This window comes from Abrus precatorius, unplaced genomic scaffold (genome assembly GCF_003935025.1).
Source record: "Abrus precatorius isolate BTA unplaced genomic scaffold, Abrus_2018 Scaffold7, whole genome shotgun sequence".
In the NCBI taxonomy this organism is placed as follows: Eukaryota; Viridiplantae; Streptophyta; class Magnoliopsida; order Fabales; family Fabaceae; genus Abrus; species Abrus precatorius.
The window spans coordinates 22014332-22037359 of record NW_020874417.1 but is presented as its reverse complement, the minus strand read 5'-3'; the positions used below and the strand labels follow the sequence as shown (position 1 = coordinate 22037359).

The following is a 23028-nucleotide window of genomic DNA, read 5'->3' as shown; positions in this document are numbered from 1 at the left end:
GTAGGACCAAAAGAATATTTTAGAACATGTGAAGACCTAAACTATGAGTTGGAAACATGATGGACAACCTAAAATTTACTAAGTTTTGGAAAATGACCTTTTTGCAAATAATATAAAGTTTAGGGGACTAAACTGTAGTTTTTAAAAAATGCAAAAACTTCTTTACAAAAATTTATAGAGATATTTTATTCATGTAAAGAAATAAATTAGGATTTATTTCTCACAAAATGGATTTGAAATGAACTAATTATGATTTTTTTAATATATTATTATTTGAAAAGTAACTTTTTAGGAACAGTATGGATAAACCATGTTTCGTTTTGGATTTTATGTGTCATTATTTTAATTTATTTTTTTTATGAAAATTAACACTTAAAGGAAAATATTTCCATTGGTCTCATGATTTTTGGATGTAAAATAAAATAATTATAATTTTTTCAGTAGACTAATACTGAGAAGTGATGTTTTGTGACCAATAGAGAAAAATTATGCTTCATTTTAAAATATTTGAGTAACTAATTTTTTATTGAGTTTTTTTGTGAAACTAGAAACTTAAAGGAAAATAATTTCATTAATTTTACAATTTTTGGTGTTGGAATGAATAGGTTATGGTTTTTCTAATAATCTTTTGCTGAAACATGATAACCTATGACCTACGTATAGAAACTAGAACTCCAAATAATATTTGTAAGTGTATGGATGTAGGTATTTTTACTTGAAAATAGACTTATAGAGAAGAATAACTTCACTGATTTTATAATTTTTGGAATTAAAATGAATTAGTTATGAATTTTCTAATACGTTGTGCATTAAGAAAGGTGATCTGTGAATAACAGAGAGAAACTGAGCTTCGTTTAACTCTCTGCAAATGTCTAAATTATGTTTGTAGTTGAGTTTTACAAGTCAGTGCATGAAATTTGGAAATCCAAAAGTAGCCATGTCCATGAAAATGATTGTTTTCTTGTTTAAGGGATAGAAAATTGTAAATTGTTTGTGATTGTAATTGTAAATGTGAATTAATTTCACAAAAGGAAAGTGGTTGAAAATGTTAGATATAGGCTTATGAAAATGTTAGATATAGTGTTGGTGTAACCATATGAGATAGGTGAGTATCCAAGTACTACAAGAGACCAAGTCTAGGGAACTTTTGTCGTAAACAATGAGAGTTATGGTAAACTATCTTGATAGGCACTAGAGCATTTTAAGATTGATGTAAATGTGTTTTGCTACAAGTGACCATAAAGGAAATTGTGCACTAAAATTTATGTCGTAAACAATGATTAATAATGTTGGATAATTAATTACTTTATAGAGAAAACATAAATATAAGACATTGCAATGGTAGTTGGTTTGTTGATTATTTGAGTATATTTTTATTCATTTAAGCATCAAGTATTGCCTTATGATATGATTTATTAATATTTATACTCACTCTTTTTTTTTGTGTTGTGTCTATTAAATATGCATGGATGCAAAATAAGTGATAGAGATGCACCCATTGACCTTACACAAATGATTATATTATGGATTTTATTATATTAACCATATTTGTTATGAATAACTCTCATGTTGCACAACTAGATATACATGGCCTAACAAGAATTGAATTGTTTTTAATTGGATTGAATTTTAAATTCCATTTTGAAAATTAACCCGATCCAAATTGAATTTATATGTGTATATCATTTTATTTATAAAATTAATATCTCATTCATATTTATAAAAATATATATTATTAAAATTATCATATTTAACTATTTTCTATAATTTTATTTTTAAATTTATATCTTATTACTTTTTAGGTATACACTTTATCAATTTAGTGATTGGTGTTTAATAGACAAGTGTACCCATTGAAAGTAATACCGGATTCTAAAATAAGTTCCTAAAATTATCGTCCTATAAGGATTAGTTTCAAATACTAAAAATTTTCTAATTCAATTATTTGAGCTTAAGGATGCAAAATTAAATAAAAATAAGAATTTAATTATAAAATCAATTATGAATAAAAGTAACACAATGTACATCTTGATTGAATTTATAGGAGAGGAAACTAAAACATATGAGTTTTCATTCAATCCTTTATGTTTTTTTTTCCTGTTTAACTCTAAATCTGATTTTCTTGTGATTAACAATTATTCATACAAATATTATCAATACCCAATAGTCATGAAATATTAACATTCTTTTCTCTAAACTAACATTCACAATGGTCATGCAAGACATTAATTCAAGAAAGCATAAAGTACCTATGAACTTGTTAATTTAATTACAATTGGAAGAGAAAGATTAGTTTGATTCACGGAATCATTTGTCTTATTTTATCCTATAAATTCATTAACTAATTGAGGTACAGTCGCATGACGATATAATTAATTAGAGTTATGTTATAACATACATTTATGCGTAATATGTTTGAAAATCACAACTGGAAATCAAATTTATATTTAAATATTAAAATTCCATAAATTCATGAATAAGAATTCCAATAATTCTAGCTATGAACTTAGTTACTCTTGCTAAAAGAAAATTAAAACAATTATAAACAAAGCCATAATAAAAAGAAATAACAAACTAGAAATAAGATGAGTTCCCAGTCTTCAAGTACGATCGCTCAAAGCTCCAAGTCTCGCCAAGAATATGCCAAAGATGTCGTGTAAGAGAGATGAGATGAAAGATGTATCAAAGATTGAAAGCTAGATGTAGAACAGGATTTGAAAACAAGGTACAAAATTGGATGCTTGAGGTCTCTTTTTAATAGGGTTCGAAAATCCTAAAAGCTGTTCATAATTGGACTTGTCGCAGATAAGCACAGTTATGCAAGGCCATAAGTATGGCCGTGCATATGATCGAAGCATTCTCGTGCTTGCTTCTAAGGTCTGGACGTGTTGATTGTTGCAAAACTCTATTTTGCAAAAATGTAGGTCCAAAATGTGCCTTAAATCCAATTGAGGTATTTTTATACTAAACTGCAAAATTAATATATAAATTAGTGCAAAATTTAAATAAAATAAAAGTCAAACATAAATATAAAGGCTATAAAAACGGAACAAAATACAGACTTATCAATTATATAAGTATATTTTTTAAGATTAATTTAAAAGTATTTTTTTATCATATATTTTTATATACATTTTATATTCATATAAAAATTAGCTTTATTTAAAAGTAATGTAGAAGAAATAATAAAATAATTTATTTATCACTTTTTAAATAAATTAAAAATAAATTTTATAAAAATTAAATTATTCGATCCAAATCACTTTTAATTGATTTAGATAATTTTTTTTATATCAATCTCAACCAAACTACACTATAATTTTATGATTGGATCAACTAATTTTTGTCTAAAGTTTGATTCAATCTAATTCGCAAACACCCGTATAGTTTTAGACAAAAATCTTCAATTCACATCCAAAATTTGGGAAAGCCTTAACAAACATTGAGCATCATGTTGTACCTTAATTTAGCATATCAACCTTAGTTTGATGGCTTAAACTAAGAGAATCATCAAATCATTAGTAGATTTGTTGAGATAATGTATTTTGAAACAAAAAAATTTGAGATATGTTTCTTTTATAGATAAAATTAACTTACAATAATAATTATTATGTTAAATGACATGGTGTCATATGAGGAATGAGGAATTGTATGAAAAAATGTACAAAATCTCATCTTGTTGACATGAAAAGAGAGAAAATCTTCTTTTGAGACTAGAGATTGTACCATAGAAGAAACATATCTATACAAAAACAAGAAAAAAAGATATCTTGACTTCTAAGAAGGAACTCACAATCAGTTCAGTGCCTGGGGCTAGCACAACTATAAAATCTAAGAAACTTATTTTGAAATTCCTTGAACCCTATTAGATGCTCAAAAGAATAGGACTTGTTGCATGTATAAAAGTAGCCTTAATTTCTTTATAATCTCTGCAATATGTTTCATGTTTCTCAACTTTAAAAGTATTACGAGAAAATCTAACTTATGAAACATTATTTAAGAGGATCAATAATTGAAGGGGTGTTAAAATGAGAGGTAGATTGATTAGAAAAATAAAAAAGAGAAGTAGATTCGTTTCTTTGCTAAAGACAAGACAAACTCATCTGACACTACATGAAAATTGGAGAGTTTGATGAGAAAGTTATACTCATCTTTTTTCAACAAGGTTAGTAGAAAAATTTTACATGTGATTAACTATTGTGAAATTAAATTTTACATGTCATCGCGAACATTTAGTTTTACGATAGATGTTTGTTCTCATTTTCGTACTCTTGGCCTAAAAATTAAAATGTGTCGGGCCTAAAATAATATTTTAGAACTCAAGAAAACTCAAATAAATTCTTAGAGGTCAAATAAAAATTTTGGAAGAAAATATAAGTTGTACATTTTAAAAGAACGATTTTGACGCCTAAATCTATGAAAAATTTCTTTTAAAAGGATATCTTAGAATTATAATTGGGACAATTTATTAAACTAGAAATATAATTATTTATTATTTTGAAAATAAAATATATGTTTTGAAATAAAAAAGAATAATTTAAGTATTTTTTTAAAAATAATGAATTTACTTTTAAAACATTAATAAAAATAAATTTAATGTCAAGATAAATTAGACCTGAAAAATATGATATTTAACGTCAAATTACAAGTAAAAAGATTTACCATTATCATCTGTGCCCTAATGAATTAATTTCATTATTATTGATTTTCTTGAAAAGTTTCAAAACTCCATTTCCGTCTTTTATCTCGCCTCTTTCTTCTGTTTTGACTGCGGCTTATCATGTCTATATATTTTATTTCAATTCCTGGGTCAGTTGCCCTCTAACACGGTAATAATTAAACATAAATTTTATTTTTTTCATCTATTTTTATTATTTTTCATCATATTTATTTTTAATTTTTTTTCTTTTTTTTTCTTCTTCCTATTTCACATTCATTTAGTAAGTATCAAATTATTATTTTAAAATTTGATATGAAATAGTCATGAATCTGATTAGTCTTTTTTATTTGTTTATTCTTATACTTAACATAGTACCGTTTTCTAGTATTTATATACCAATATTTTCATCCAGAACAACACTCGCCATATTGTTTTTCAATATTTAATTGCTACGCCAATGAGTGAAGTCATTAACAACTTTTCAAAGCTATGGTTACATTGCGTTGCATTTCTAGTTTATAATAGAATTTACAGACCGCATGATCTTGATTTTAAATTTGTCTCTTCCTCGAACTAGGACTTTTTAATCTCAGCTAAAACAATAAAAAAAAAAAAAAGCGCAAATTAGGGTTCTGTGTATTAGAACCAATCAAAAGGCAAAAAGATAAAATTCACTGACAAATATGCTTCATCTATTTACCTTATTACCTGAACAATCTACCAAGTACCAAAAGCTCTACATATTTCTGGTCATACAACATCTATGACTAGCCAAATAAATCAAGAAGTTAAAGTTCATCATTTTGTGTGCAGATTTTTACCAAAACGATGAAAGTTAGGACTAAGGAACGAAGGAACATGCATTCTTTCAAACTAATTGCCATGCTGAGACAGTAAGAAGAAACCTATTTTGCCACCCCAAAGAGATAACACTTCCTTCATCCCTTTCAGAAACTCTGAAACCCCCACCACCCTCTTCCTCAAACTGTAGTGGATAATAATGTGTCCTCATCTTCAAAAGCAGCTTCGCTTGGATCACGCACTTTGAGCTTATTTTTCTTCCAACAAATCCTTGATTCTCCATTCTGTCTTTCCATGTTTCCATCCTCTCATATTTTGGGCAATCCACACCATCCATGTCATGGTTGAGCATACTTTTGATCTCTTTCCCAAGAAGCTTCTTCTCAATCCTTAGCCTCTCAATGCTCTCAAGTGGCAAGCAATCATCCAGTGAATCAAACATGGCTGCAAAATAGTGCAAAGACTCGGTGAACCTTGACAAGAATGTCTTCACACTTCTGCTACCTTCTTGTTTCACCAACACCACAATGGAGGGATTAAGAGAATGAACAAATCCCAATGTGTCAGAGATCTTCATGAAACTTCTCCAAGTGTTTAAATAAGAAACAAGGTTCACTGCCACAGTTTCATTTTTCCTTTTCCTTAGGTTTATGATCCTTAATGAACCTTTCAGGAGCCCTTGGAATTCAAAAACAAGGTGGTTACTAAAACCCTTTGAGAAGCTAACCAATCTAGCCTCAGTTTCTTGCAGCTCTTTAAGGTTGTTTCCAAATCCTGTTATCCTCAGGGATATTCTGTTGCCATTGGTTGCCTTTTCAGAAAGTGATTGAATAAGACAAGGCCATTGGAAGCCATAGGAGACATCAAAGTCAATGACATGAAGTGCTTTGTTGTTTCTCGCTTCCTCCTCCTCAAAGGCCTCCAAAATAGCCTGGTTTGCAGTGAAATGAGCAAATTGGTAATAGGGTGAGACTCTGTAGAGATCTGTGAATGCAAGAAACTCTTCCTCACTTGTTGGTTCCTCCATGAGCATGTCATAGAATGGTGACTTCCTAGTAAGAAGCCTTGCAGCCAAACCATCTGCAAAATATGCCACCACACGTTGAACTGAGTCACCTGTTAGGGAAACTGTTTGATACAGGTCAATGAGATTCTCAAGAGCTGCAGTTATGTTTCTTTCATCAACAGCAGTCGCAGTTGTTAGAAGCAAATGAATCAAAGGGAGGCCATTCCCATCTTCAACCACCCCTTTTCTTCTATGCTCTTGTCTTAGCATCTGTTCCCTCGTTTGGAGGAGCCTAAAGATCTTACCTTCAAAGCCTTCGTAAGAACTCATAGGAAAAATAATGGAATTAGCATTAATATCCCTTATCTTTCCCTTCTTTTTCCTCTCCCTACCAGCAGCAACTGAAAGAGTCAGATTCAGAAGCTCTTCTCCCTCTGAATCTTCCATATATGTGAAGAAAGTGTGAAGGAGAATGAGTAAATCTAGGACATAAAAGAAACTGTTCAATGTGTTTGTAGGCTTTTGTTGGGGAAGAACTCACAAAAATCCTTTGTATCATGACAGGGAATAAATATATATATATATATAGGACTGAGAAAGTGAGCAAGAAGGATATTATCTATAATTTTTTCTAATAAGACGGAGAGATTAAGAAGGGTATCTTTTTATTCTTTAGAATCAGTGTCTTGGGGGTTAGGAAAATATGACGATGATATGATATTCTTTATTATAATTGGACTGATTTTCTAATCTATGAAGGGTTCTTTATTTGGATTAACTTTTACTCCTTCGGTAGTTGAGAACACTTGCAAGATGCCAGACGCATTGGACAAGAGAAAGCAGTGTCAATGCGAATCAAAACGTACCGTCCTTGATGAATTGTCTTTCTACACTCTTCTTCTTCCATATTAATTGCCTTAACCAGTTCGCTTCCCTTCATCAAATCTCCTATGATTAAATTAGCTGAAGTTTGGATTTTGAGGACTGGGTGCATGTGTAGATCGTACTTGTACATCTCGGATCATGTCAAAATCATGGTTTTGCTTAGTATTTACCGTTTAAATATAATTTTATCGGGCCATTGTTTCAGGAGAAGTAAAGAAACAATAAATTATTTCCTCGTTAGGTCAAATTATAGTTACAAACTATTATCCAAGCACTCTCTAAAAGCAATTGATCAAGATTCATAATAAGGCTGTATGTTAGGAATACATTGAATTTGGATGATATACAAAAGTCAACGTCATGCATAGTCAATTTTGGTTAATTAGAACATTTGATTTTTGTATGTATTATATGCGATTGATGGGATCGATGAAACTTGGATATCCTATTCTCTCAACATGTATTTGATTGGCACAATTTAGAGCTTCTTACAAGGATTATGGCTTTATTAGCATATATTCCTCAAGTACATAGGGATCCTCTGCAATGTAAATTTTGACATCTTGCCATATGCCAAGACAAAGGAATGCAAACAAAAGGTGACCTAACTTCCCCAGTGTGAACTAGATTTGATATTTTTCTTTTTCCATTTTGGAATGGACTTGTTCTTGCTTAATTATTTTTTTTCTAGGGTTGGAGATTAAACGTGGGCTATGATTGAAGGGACATGAATTTAAACCACAAAGCATCTAAACCAATGTGAATATAAAGGCTTGATTACATCCCAGCAATATAATTCAACTTTCTTCTCCCTATCTCTATCACATAATTAACACCCCCCCCCCCCCAACTCCCTCCTTTTTTAAATAAAAGCAATGAAATCACATGATATATATATATATATATATATATATATATATATATATATATATTATCGATTCTAACTGATTAACATATAAAGAATAAAAGTTAGACCTCATGATTATATTTTAACACGTTTTAATAAAATAATATTCATTTAATAAGAAAAATTTTACATTTTAAATTCCTTTCTCACTTGTTTTGATAGTTATCTTTCTCGAATAACCAGGACCACTGACGGATTTTATTCCACCGTAAATATGAAGTTATGGGAAAAAATTTATTTCCATTGGAGTTTGTGTTTGAAATAGTCTTTGGTAGCAATGTAGCATCCCAAAATGTCACATCAAACATGGAAATATACTAAGTTCTTGGTTGTCCAGTTAATGGAGACCGGGAGGATATATAAAATGTTAAATAATATGAACCCAATTTTATTTTTGAAAGGGAAAATGAAAAACATATATTATTAACAAGGCACAAGAAGTGCCAAAAGGGAACAACGTCACTGTGCTAATGATGCAGTAATTAATTTAATGTGGTGGGAGTGTATGACACAATGCATTTCTTGATGGAATTTAAAGCTGACATGTGGCTGCTTCTTGGTTGCATAATGTATATTATCCAAAATGGAGCTGGTAACAGAAAACAGAAAGTTTCCACCTTCAAATGAGTTATTTGATTTGCAAATCCCTAGCAAATCTTCAGAACTGATAAAAGACAATCACAGTAACGATGCAGGGAAAACGAAATCCCAAATGCAAGAAACCTCTTTTTGTCTCAACTTGATGAATGAAAAGAGTTAAACGGAGAAGGAAAAGATTGAGGTGCTAGAAAAACAAAATACACGGGAAAGACGGAAAAGGAAAGTCAGGGATGGGAAAGTGGTTGGGTAGAAAAACATGCCTTGCTGTCAGACATATCCTATATATCCATGTGAGTTCTCTCTCCAATATATCCCAAAAGTTCAAAAGATAAAAATTAAAATAAAATTATTTTATCAAAATTAGAATCCTCCAAATAATGTTTTTTGGTCTCCGAAAAGTAATTATAAAATAACTATGTGTAAAATTACAAGAATTATTTTATTATAAAAAGTTTTACAGAAAGAGAAGTTAAAGATATTATATAAATAATTATAAAATAAAATATTTCATTTTTATTTGATGAAATATATATATATAGGAAAAGTTAGAAATGAAAAGGAGGCAAGTAATTTAAGGCGTTCGAAATTTCTGAACGAGGTTGGTGGGGAAAATTGAGGGTTGTCAGACAATTCCACGTGGGGGGTTTTTCTTGATCCCTCTCTTATGTGAAGAAAAATGCACTTGTAAAATTGATGTTGTTTTCACTTTGCGTGAGGAAAGCCTTTGCGTGCGAAGATGAAAAAGAAAGAAAAGGCATTGTAGGGTAAGGAAGTAGTGGTGAGGGTAAAGAAGGAGGTGCATTGTCTGTACTTCCCAGCAATCGTGTCAGTCATCAAAAAGAAAAATTGATGGATGGGGATAGAGCAATGCAACAAGCAGGTATCACACTCTCACTTATCAACCACACACCAATTGGTAACAATACAGATCAAATAAAACCGATAAATCGGTAATTTCGTACACATACATTATCTTTTTCCTTTCATATAAATGATAATAACCAATGCCCCTTTCAATAATTAAGCAGTTCTTGATTATTTTCTAAGATGATCATTATAGCTTCATACGGGTAATAATATACTCACATGATTTATTTTGTAATGCATTTAAAAGACGATTCAATTGATGAGTTATACTTTCTATGTTATAGGCAAAAAATTTCCTTTGTATTACGATTTGCCCTCTCATTAATTTTATAATATTTTTACCATTATAAGTTGGTTCTTCGTTTTCTTTTACAAACCTACCAAATCTTTTAACTAAAACAACACATATCAATGTGAGCTGCTAAGACAACTAAAATAATTGAAAACTTGTGTAGGTTACTTTTCTAATTATTTAAAATAAAAAAGAAATATCTTGGTGGGTTTTAGAATTTTGCACCAAACAGTGCAAATGTAATCTTGTGGTCCATATGACATGATCCATGAAATCATGGCTAAGCATTTTCTTGAATACTGAAAATAGCAATATTTTATTTGGGACACCCACACCCAGATGTTACTTGTCTGCATCCTAAGGAGCAAGCTATTTCCCACTCTATAACTGTTGTCTTTCCCCTTATTTTATTATAATTTTTGCGTTTGCATCGTAGCTGTTACTATTTTGATTAAGGATTGGGGGTGTGACGATGAACAGTAAGTAAAATTTAGGGTATCTTCTAGACATTATGATGCTTCTATCCCTACGGTGGCCATCTTTGACACTATCTACACTAACTTCTCTAATTTGACATGCTTGCTTGGCATGTATCCTTAAGAAAGGCATATGCTAAATGGTCTCTTTGTATTTTAAATTGCAGGCTACTGGTTAATTACAAAACTAAAAATAGGAAGTCACAGCTACTTTTTGAATATTACAAGTTGTTATCTTTGAAATCATTAATTGCTTATAAACATAAGTCTTCTAGCCTTTCTATTTGTTTTTAAGATAAAACTTGTAAAATTTATTTTGTTTAATATCTTTTAACGAATATTAAGTTTATCAAATTAACTATAGAATTAATATTTTTGTAGATTAAATTTATAAAATTTCACTTATTACAAATTATTTAATATTTTATTATTGGTTTCCTTTTAATTATACTGTCACTTTATAAAAATTATAATTTATTAAGTATTGAAAAAACATTTAATGGTGATTAAAAATACTTACTATAGGAATTATAATTAACTACAATCTAGTTTCACACTACTAAAGGCAAGTGACCTATATCAGTGGTCCAATCTGGTTTAGATGGCGGTTTCAATCGGAAGTGCTGTGAAAAAACCACCCTATAATACTGGAATGACATTCTAAAAGAAACTTTGGATAAAGATTTTCATTATAATTGCTATCTTTAAATTCTTAACATACCCAAAAGAAAATAGTTTAAGCTAAGAGTCATAATTTATAGTTTTATTTAAAAAGAACCATTTCTATTTAAAATGTATCAAAATCATTCCTCTTATCCTCTGCAAAAGCATGGTCATTGAGAGCAGGGTGACACATCATCTATCTATGCTTCTCAAAATAGTGTGGACTTTAGATTTGATCGTGTCGTCAGCATTGTGACACCAATAATTGAAGGTGGAGGGGAGACATTGAAGTTATGATTAGGCTTCTAAGGTTTGAAACAACTCGCCTTAGTCTGCAATAATAGATTTACAATCGACTCACCACCTCTTCATCATCAGTTGGTAAAATTCATCATTGTAGGTAGTGCGGTTACAAACTTCTCAGCTTCGATGTTCGCTGATGTTTCTCACAAAGCCCTCACATATATTATGCTACTTATTATTTATTTGTTAAGTTTTATTAATCTCATCTTTAAGATTAAAGATAAATAGTTAATAATATTAAAATTTTATTAAAAAATAAATTTTTATTATATTTTTATAATTTTAATATAATAACTATATTTTTTTATAATTTTTTTATTTATAGATACTTAAATTTATCTTTAAAGACTGAAGTTAATAAAACTTTTATTTGTTTATCTTTGATAAATATTTTTAATAAAATTTTTAATTTATTAATTTTTATAAAATAATTCTTATCATTTATAACTTAAATAAATATTGATAAAATTTAGGGTTGAGGCATTTGTTAATTTCTAAAAATTAATTCTAGAAAAAAGATTAAGAGCGTGTAACTGGAAGAATCATGGTTAGTATAGGTTATGAATAAGTTAAAAAACATCCACCAATTATTAATTAAGTGAAGTGAAATAAAAGGTAAAAAAACAGAAAAAACTCGTCTATCATTCTATTTTCTATAAAAAGACAAACATTTTTTTAATAAAATAAATCTCTTTCAAAGATATCTTTTTGAGGATCACACACACGTATCTAATCATCTCAACTTCGCACTTGTTTGTCTATCTTTTTCTAAATTACTATCATACCTTAAACTTAAAGTCAAAAATAAAAAAGACCCTACCAACCAAAGAAAGGAGGACAAATGAGAGAAAATACAAAATATTAAAACAAAAAGTCTAATTTTGTTTTTTTGGTTTTTTATTTTACCTTTTATATGCTTGTTATGTACAAATATTTTAGGTTGTATGTACTTGAATGAAGAAAATTTGTTGATCCATGAGACTTAAAAGAAAATAGTTGCGTGAGTCATTATGATCTTGAATAATTTTGTGTTGAAAAATTAAACTTGAAAGTGACTTAATATCATTTGTCAAAAAATTAAAAGTTAATTTTAACTAAAAGAAACTTATTTGATTGACTTAATAAATGTTTTTTTATTAACTTAATAAAATATATTCAAATCAATCAAAAATCATAAAATTATGCTTATAATATTCCTTAACGACATATAATTGGTAGCATGAATGTACATGCATGTTAATGGATATTGTAACATTCTCGTTTCTATGTTCAAAATATGAAAAAATACTGTATGATATTTATTTAAAATTATAGAAGTATGATTAAAAAATTTTGATTTATCAAAAAAATAGAATAAGTAATAGTATTTTATTTTAGTTTAAATGTTTTTATGTGTAAATATATTATGTAAATTAAATCTTTCCTAAAATGTTTATGAACATCATTTTCTTAAAAATATTATTATTTTAGTAAACTAATTTACAATAGAAGAAATAAAAATTAGGTATATTCAATATTTTAAAAATATATGTTTTAATTTTATTTAATTGATTTATATCTTGAAATGTATGTGAATGATAATTTACTAATGAATGCATGGCTACTTTTTTTTTAGTATTAGAATTATGGTTGGTAGAGGTAGGCTTGCTGGAGTTACAAACGATATCTTGGCATGCATGACACAAGTACTAGAGACTCTAGATGCTGAATCGATGGAATATCATGGACTGTCATCGTTTAGGAAGCACAATCCTTTGAAATTTGAAGGAAAGTTTGATCCAAAAGGATCTTAGAGGTGAATTGCTAATATAGAGAAAATTTTCAATGCGATGAGCTGCTATGAAAAATATAAAGTGGTGTATGCCACTTATATGTTGACTGGAAAGGCTGAAGATTGGTGCAGGTTTGCTAGTTAGACCTTACCACAAGAAATTGTTACAATTAAAACTGTTAATTATATTTTAAATTTTGTTAATTAAAGTGTTTCTATATTTCTTAATGATTAAATGATGAAAAATAAAAATTTTGAAATTTTATTAAGTTTTCTTGTATCATAAATAAAAAAGATTTGACTAATAACCTAATTCAAATTAGAAGTCTTTTATAAATTATATAATTAAATGATTTATTGAAAAGAGCATCACATTTGTGACCAACCAATGTCCATACATACTTATAACATGTATCCACAATATTTATTTATATTACGTTAGTTTAAATTTAAGCTCCATTGAAACATTTTAAATGTATGAAGAGTGTGATCCCACATATACATACGACAATGAAGTCAAGGGAGAACATATCATTTTTTAAAATTTTCTTTGAGGGCATGTTTGATTCACTTTTTAGACTATGTACACCAAAAACATAATATTCTCTCCACTTGAAATTAACATATTCCTTAAAGAAAATACAATAAGAAAAAAGAAAATCCAAACAATCTAGTAAATGAGAGAGGTAAGAAAAACAACTTATAAATTGAGGTAGGTGGCCAATCCAAAGATGGCCTCTTCCTACACATTTTCCTACAAGTTTTCATGAAAAACCTTGAGTCAATGCCCATTACCCTTGAAGCTCTTTTGAGATCCCATATCCTGAAGTTTAACAACACCATAAAGAAAAACATTAATAACAAGAAAGGGACTATCCCATTTAGATCTCAATTTACCAGGCATCAACTTAAGTCTAAAATTATATAATAGGACTTTTTCACCAATGTAGAACTCTTTATGCCCTATTACCTTATATGAAAAGCCTTAGCGCGCTCCTTGTAGATGTTGGAGTTCTCATATGCTTCTCTATGAATCTCCACCATCTCTTGTAATTAAAGCTTCCTATGTGAACTAGCTGCATCCAAATCCAGATTACATTGCTTGATCGCCCAGAATGCCCTATACTTTACTTACATTCGTAGATGACATGTCTTACCAAAAATAACTCGATAAGAAACATTCATATGGATGTCTTGTAGGCGATCTTGTAGGCCTAAAGAGCTTCCTCTAAGTGCAACCTCCAATCTTTCTTGTTGGGTTGGAGAGTCTTCTCTAGAGTTTGCTTTATTTTATGATTAGAGATCTCCACTTGTTCGTTAGTCTGGGGGTTTGGGGGTGGTATGGTGTGAAAACTCTATGCATAACCCCAAACTTATGAAGTAAGGCATCTATGGTACGATTCTAGAAGTGTGATCCCTAGTCACTAATCAATACTCTAGAAAGTTCAAACCTGCAAAAAATATGTGAATTGAAAAAATCTACAACAACACGAGCATCATCAGTACTAGTGACCTTTGCCTTCACTCACTTGGAGACATAGTCCATTGCTAACAAAATATAAATAAAGGCAAATGAAACAGGAAAGGGACCCATAAAATCTATACCCCATACATCAAACACCTTACAGAAAAAAAGAGGCAGTTAGGGCATCTCATTCCTACGTGAGATATTCCTAGTCTTTTGGCATCGCTCACATGTCTTACAGAAGGTGTATGCATTCTAGAACATGATAGGCCAATATAGTTTAGAATCTAAGATCTTTGGGGCTGTACACTAAGATCTAAAATGTCCACCACAAGGCAAAGAATGACAAAATCTAAGCACTGACTAGAACTTAGGTATAGGCACACATCGTCTAATGATCTTGTCACTGCACATCTTCCATAAGTATGGATTATCTCAAATGTAATATTTGGAATCACGCTTCAACTTGGCAGCTTGAGCTTTAGAAAAGTATGTAGGAATCTCCTTAGCAGCCAAATAATTTACCAAGTCTACATACTAAGGATCATGTCCTTTGATGTAGTAAACTACTTATCGAGAAAGGTATCTCGGATAGGGAGATCCTCAAGTGGTTGTTGAATTTTGCTCAAATAATGGCCTCTAAGTTTTCTACACCACTTCTGTCTTTGATCTTAGTGTCAAATTCTTGCAAAAGAAGTATCCAGCTTTGCCAATTACTTTAATGTCAAATTCTTGCAAATTCTTAATGTCAGTTTTAGTTTAGAATTTGACTTCTTAAGCAAGTACCTCAAAGTTGCATGATTAGAAAAAAAATCACTTTAGAGCCAAGTAAATATGAATGAAATTTATCTATACCAAAAATAATGGCTAAAAGATATTTTTCTGTAGTGGTGTAGTTTACTTGTGCTTTATCCACTTTTTGACCACGGACTACTTACTTATGGGCTACTAAAGTCTACAACAACTTTTCCTCTTATGTAACATCTAAATATGATAAAACTATCATAGATAGTTTGTCATCATCCTATAAAAATGCATACTTCAAGTTCTTGGGCAGAGGCTTCAGTTCAAGTGTAGGTGGCTGCACCATAGAGGGAAATGTCCTAGTAGAGAAATCCAATTTTACAACATATGTCTGGGCAGGATCAGGAGTATATGTACTTGTTGTAATCAAGTCAAAGCTTTTTAATTCTACTGCTGCATCAAATGAAACATCATTAGCTATTAGAAATGCATTTATCTCAGCACAAATTCTACACAACTCTATTGAAAGTTCATGGACAAGAAGAAACATCAGAAAACCCATCAGTTAGCAACTCAATAATGTCTAACTGAAATATACTATGCAACTCTGTGGGATGTTTCAATTGTACAACATCATTTCCAAACTCTATAGATAAGATTTTAGAATGTACATCAATTTTTGTCCTTCTTGTTTTTAGGAAAGGTCTGCCAAGGATCAATGTAGGTATACTGGACTCTTTTGCCATGTCTAGAATGTAGAAATTAACAGGAAATATCAGCTTATATACTCTATCAAGCACATCTTCCACTACACTAGCAAGGTATGCAATGCTTATATTTGCTAATTGAATAATTACACTAGTTTGCTTCAGGGGGCCAAGGTACAGAGACCTATAGATTAATGTAGGCATCACATTTATAGAAGTAGCGAGATCAAGTAATGCATTGCTGAAGGTGAAATTTCCAATGGTGCAAAGGACAATAAAAATGTCAAGGTCTTTATACTTCTCTGGCAAACTAGAATAAATCAAGATATTATCAATGAAGACTACCACAAATTGATCCAGAAAAGGTCTAAAGATTGGGTTCATGTAGTTTATAAACACTGCCGGAGCATTAGTGACTCTGAAAGGCATCACAATATACTTGTAATGACCATATCTAGTGTAGAATGCTGTCTTTGGGGTATCTTTATCCTTTACTCAGATCTGATGGTACCCAAACTTCAAAGCAATCTTAAAGAATAATTTAGCACTTCTTAACTGGTCCATCAAATCATCAATCTGTGGCAACGAGTACTTATTCTTGATTGTCAACTTATTCAGCTTACGAAAATCAACACATAACCTATAACTCCCGTCCTTCTTTTTCACTAAGAGAATTGATGCTCCCTAAGGTGATACACTCGGCCTAATCATCTGCTTCTGTATTAGATCCTTATTCTGCTCCTTAAGCTCCATTAACTTTTTTGATGCCATTCTGCAAGGTGCTAAAAACATTGGCTCAGTTCTAGGAATCAAATCTATAGCAAACTCTACCTCTTTACATGGAGGTATTCTAGGAATATCCTCTAGGCAGATCTTAGAGAATTCTCGTACTACTGGTATTGACTACAAATTCTGCTCATTCCTGTATTCATAATGGCCAAAAGAACATAACAAGAGACCCCTTCACTCAAACATATTTCTACTTAACGGGTAGAAGTCAGCTTAACACAGCCCTACTGCTCAGGAAAAATTAGACACCTCTACCCACAATCAATTAGTACACGATTAGCAGTCAGCCAATCCATCTTTAGGATTACATCCAGTTCTGACATCAGGATACAAATAAGATTTACCTTATATCTTTGTCCCTCAACTACTATCGGACACCTAAAACAAACTATCAAAGTCTTGATCGAACTCAAACTAGGTGTCGATACTACCAATTCACATCCTAGATTGCTCACCGTCAATCCTAAGTTTCTCACACAAATATCTCTAATCCACTGCTCGACCGCATCCGGCCCATCTACTAAAGTAAACTGATGAGCATCATTCTTCCTAAACTCAGACAATCCCTGATATTAGGGAGAAGGTAAAGTTGGGGCAGTGGCTGCTGCTGCCTGTGCTGTAGCAGTGGCTTGATTTGCAGCCTGTTGCTGCTGTATCATTTCTAGACTTTGTCTCACCGTGGCTGCCATAGCCTCCATGATGTGAGCTGATAAGTATGTAATTAGGCCCTCTTTTACAGCCTATATATTCATATTTGACCTTTATTTTATTTGGGTTTTACACTAATTTATATATTAATTGTGGAGTTTGGTATAAAGAGGCCGCAAGTGGATTTTGGGTGCATTCTGGGCCCAAATTGATGGAAGATTAGAGCTTCGCAGCAGTTAGCATGCCCAGACCCATTCAATAAGCACGGGGTGCTTCGAGCCCATGCACGGTCGTGCTTAAGGCCTTGCACGGCCGTGCTCATCTGCGGGAAGCCCAATTATGAATAGTTTTTAGGGTTTTCAAATCCTATAAAAGGGAAGATCTTATGCATTGTAAAAGAACCCTTTTTGATCATTTTCGCCCGCGAAAATTTGTATTTTATTGAATTTTTTTATTTTTGCCAATCCTCTAGAATACACTTTGATCTCGTCTCTCTTACACGGGATCCTTGGCATATGCTTGGTGAACAAGGTTTTGGCCCCGTTGCCAGGGATCAAAACCGGGTCACCCGCGTGACTGGCGGGAATACTCACCACTATACTACAAAAACTTGTTCGGAGGACAAGTGTACCCATCGAGATGTAATACATGATTTTTAAATTGAGTTCCCGAAATATCGTCCCACAAGGATTGTTTTCCAATTATTAAGAATTTCCTAATTCAATTGTTTAAGCTTCAAAGATACAAGATTAATTAAAAACAAGAATTTATAAAATCAATTATAAAACTAAGAACTAAGAGCAAAGAATACAAATGCACGTCTTGGTTGAACTTATCGGAGAGGAACCTAGGGCATATGGGTTTTCTCATTCAATCCTTTATGTTATTTTTCTATTTAACTCTAAATTCGATTTCCTTGTGATTACCAATCATTCATACGAATACTATTAATACCCAATGGTCATGCAATATTAATATTCTTTTCTCTAAATTAACATCCCCAATATTCATGCAAGACATCAATTTAAGAAAGCTTAAGGAACTTATGAACTTGTTAATTTAATAACGATTAGAAGAGAAAGATTGGTTTGGTTCACCTAATCCTTTGTCTCATTTTACCCTATAGATCTATTAATTAACCGAGGTACGGTCGCCTGATGATGTAATTAATTAGGATTAAAAAAAGAAACGCAATAGGATAAAATCTAATCACAAAACGGAAATCAAATTTAAATTCAAATATTAAAATTCCATAAATCCATGAACAATAGTTCCCATAAACCTAGCTATGGACTTAGTTACTCATGCTAAAGAAAAGAACTAAAACAATCATAAACAAAGCCATAATCAAAAGAAATAGCAAACTAGAGTGTGAGATGTGTTCCCGGTTTTCAAGTACGATCGCTTGAAGCTCCAAGTCTCGCCAAGCATGTGCCAAGGATCCCGTGCAAGAGAGACAAGATCAAAATATATTCTAGAGCCAAAGCCAAGATCAAAAAGGGTTTTTTTACGATGCATGAGATCTTCCCTTTTATAGGATTTGAAAACCCTAAAAACTATTCATAATTGGGCTTCCCGCAGATAAGCACGGCTGTGCAAGGCGTTAAGCACGATCGTGCATGGGCTCAAAGCACCCCCGTGCTTGTTGAATGGGTCTGGGCGTGCTGACTGCTGCGAAGCTTTAATCTTCCATCAATTTGGGCCCAGAATGCACCCAAAATCCACTTGCGGCCTCTTTATACCAAACTGCACAATTAATATATAAATTAGTGTAAAACCCAAATAAAATAAAGGTCAAATATGAATATATGGGCTGTAAAAGAGGGCCTAATTACATACTTATCAACTCCCTCATACTTATTTATTTGCTTGTCCTCAAGCAAAGTGCTGGTTAAGCGTAACATAATAACTTAAAACATAATACCACACAAGGAACCCGATATGAAGAAGACAAAGAGAGCAACAAGAGTAATATCATTGAGCATAAGCAATCAAAAGGATTCCCAATTAGAATCTTATATTTCCATACTTTTTACTCAAACATCAAACTAAGGTACTCTACTTTCCTCTCTCACTAAGGAACAAAATAAGATATCACTCAGTTCTCCTAAAGAGAGTGTACTACCATAGGCTTGACTATAAATCGACTCTCCACTAAATAAATTAAATGCAAGTCAAAATCATGAGGTCTTTTTCAGGTTATAATGTAGTCAAGGGGTTATAATAATTGAGGTGAGATAAATGAAAGGAAGGGGATATACAGAGGGGTAATAAATTATAAAAATTATAAACATCCCCTATGTTTACAAATGAAGCTCTTGGAGTAATTTTTATATTTTTGTACGTGAATAATATCTTTACTCTTCTTTCCTTTCAATCATATATAACCCTTTTTCTTTTTTTTTTCTTTTTTTTTCTTTTTCATACTTTCTTTCTTTTTGCACATGAGAGATGTAGAGGACAATTTATCAAACAATTCAACAACTCAATTGCTCCATTCATAAACTCAAGATCATCAAAATATTTTTTATAAATTTAATGCAAGGGACCAAGAAAATCAATAAAGCTCAAAGTGGACAACTAGTTGTATCTCAAACATGCTGAAGGCCAAGAATAAAAATCCTATTATGCCTCAATCATTTTAACAACATGCAATTAAAAAGAGAAGTCTTAAGTCAGTTCCAAGTCAAGTTCTAGAGCACAAATCCTAAGGAGATAATCACACAAAACAATGAGGAAAGGTACAATTAATTAAATTAAGATAGAAATCCCTTTTAAGGCTCAAAACTTACATCTGTGGGTTAAAAAGTTTAATGTAGAGCATAAAAGTAAGGAACCTAGCTAATTATTAGTTTTCAAATGAAAATATAATGCCAATAATAATCACTTAATATGCTCTTCTATCTGGAAAAATTGGGTTCCATGAGGAAAAAATTTTAAATTATCATAAAAAATAGCATAGGCACTTTACTCAATAACATGCAATAACAATCATATAATTAGGAACTACTCCCCTATACTTAAAGCGAAACATTGTCCTCAATGTTTGAAAGTAATCAAATTAAAAACATGCAAAAAGGGTAATTGAATAAAAAGGAAAGAGGTTCCCTAATAATTCTTGACGCGACAGCTTCGGGTGAGGGAGCACGGCCATGCTGAAATCTTGAGCATGCCCATGCTTATGATGTAAAGCTTTCTCTCATAACTACGACTGAATGCACGGCCGTGTATGTGATGAGCACGGGCGTGCTTCCAGATCAGAGATCAAAAGTGTGTGCGGGAACAATTAACTCAGTTCTTACAATCCTTCAATATGTTTATTATTTATTCTAAAAATAAAATAACAATAGCAAAATTAAAATAAACAAAAAGAAATAAAATTGAAATAAAATAAAAGACATAGGTTGCCTCCTGGGAGCGCTTGTTTAACGTCACGAGCCTGACATTCATGTTAAATCATGGTGGGAAGAAGGTATGAGTCTCAGAGGTGACTCCCTTGATATGCAATTGTTCCCCCAACAGCTTTGCATCCCCAACACCTATTACATCAGAAAAATTATTCATAAGATGGGGATTAGAATAAAGAGAAGAAAATTTAAGCTTCGAATTAGGAGGCTTATTAATGGATGGTGTAAGCTTTTGTCTTTCCTTCTTCTTATATTACTTCCTCCTTGGCCTTCTTGTTATGGTTCCATGCTTCATATAAATTGGAGGAGGAGAAGCAACATCCACAGTGCTCACAAAGTGACAGGACTCTTGGCTAGAAGGGTACTTGAAAGAATTGAAAACTTGAAATACAACTTCCTCATCATTTAGCCTCAATGTGAGCTTCCCTTGTTAAACATCTATTATCTTTCTTCCTGTGGCTAGGAAAGGCCTCCCGAGTATGATGGGTACTTTGTCATCCTTTTCCATGTCAAGGACAATGAAATCTGCAGGAAACATGAACTTATCTACCTTGACTAGGACATCCTCCACTATGCCCCTAGGATACATTATTGAACGATCAGCAAGCTGCAGAGAGATTGAAGTTGGCTTGGATTCTTGCATACCCAACCTTTTAAACACAGAAAATGGCATTAGATTGATGCTAGCGCCTAAATCATAGAGCACTTTATCAAAATAAGAATTGCCTATAGTGCATGGAATTGTAAAACTCCTTAGATCCTTAAGCTTAGGCGGCAGCTTCCATAGTAAAATTGCTGAGCACTCCTCATTCAATCTGACTGTCTCGAATTCTTCCAATTTCTTTTTGTTGCTTAGCATCTCCTTGAGAAATTTAGCATATTTCGGCATCTGTGATATGGCTTCAACAAAAGGAATATTGATGTGGAGCTTTCTGAGGATCCCAAGGAACTTATTGAACTGAGGGTCTCTCTGGCTACTCATCAATCGTTGTGGAAATGGAACTTTTAGTTTTGTCACCACTAGTGCATCTTCCCTTGTCTCCTTTTTCGCATTTGGGTGGTAAGAACGACCTTGCTCATCATCTAGCATGGGCGTGCCTTCGTTGAGCACGACCTTGCTTCCGTCTAGCACGGTCGTGCCTTCGTTGTCTGCAAGGGCGTGCTGTTCTAAGCACGACCGTTCTGTTTCAGGCAGCATGGGCGTGCAGGGTGATGCAAGGGCGTGTTCCTTCTTCAGTACAGGCGTGCATGACTTATGTGTTTGTGTCCCATTCAAATTTTTCCCACTTCTTAGAGTAACGACATTGCATTGCTCCCTTGGATTAGGCTCAGGTTGAGATGGTAGTGTTCCCATCACTCTTTGACTCAAAAGATTCGTAATTTGCTCCAATTGTGCACTCATCTTAGAGGAGCTGACTTGTATTTCAGATTTGACCTCTGCGAACCTCGTATCAGTTCTCTCAATATGTTGGTCCAACTTGGATTCAAGCTCTGTCGTCCTTTTTATCAGAGTAATGCACATATTGCATCATCTGTTCTTGAAAGTTGGACTGAGATCTAGGAGCTTCTTTTCTTTCAGGTCTTGCTCTTTGACTTTGCACATGAGGAGGGCGATAAACACTTGAATTTTGACTTCCAAAGCCATTCCCCCAAGAGTTAGGAGGATTACTCCTCCACTCTGAACTGTGATTGCCCATGAAATTTGCCTCCTCTTGCTTAAATTCTGGGCTTGCAAGAGCTCTTACAAGTTGGTCTTGAGCCTTCATTAAAGATTTTAGTTGCTTTGCAAGGGTTGCCATTTGGTTCATTAGTGGCCTGCTGCTCTCTGCTTGGTAGACCAGAGTGGTCTCTTTCCTCTTAATGTTGTAAGAGTCAGCGGTGTGCCACTGAAAGCTAGAAGATACTATCTCATCTATCAGCTTGTATGCATCATCTGGATCTTTTCTTATGAGGGACCCTCTTGCTACGGCATCAATTGTAGCCCTGGTAGTGATTGATAGGCCACTGTAAAAAATTTGTACCTGTCTCCATGTCAGA

General features: G+C 32.2%; 1 protein-coding gene across 1 annotated transcript; it reads right to left on the bottom strand.

The window, feature by feature from the left end:
• Positions 1 to 4928: 4928 nt before the first annotated feature.
• LOC113873625 (protein SCARECROW-like) lies at positions 4929 to 7895 on the bottom strand. The gene has a single exon (XM_027511827.1). The coding sequence runs from the start codon at positions 6912 to 6914 to the stop codon at positions 5529 to 5531; it is 1386 nt and encodes a 461-aa protein (XP_027367628.1). The 5' UTR covers positions 6915 to 7895; the 3' UTR covers positions 4929 to 5528.
• Positions 7896 to 23028: the final 15133 nt, after the last annotated feature.

Coding starts and splice junctions, on each gene's coding strand:
- LOC113873625 (XM_027511827.1), bottom strand. CDS start 6,914: ATGGAAGATTCAGAGGGAGAAGAGCTTCTGAATCTGACTCTTTCAGTT.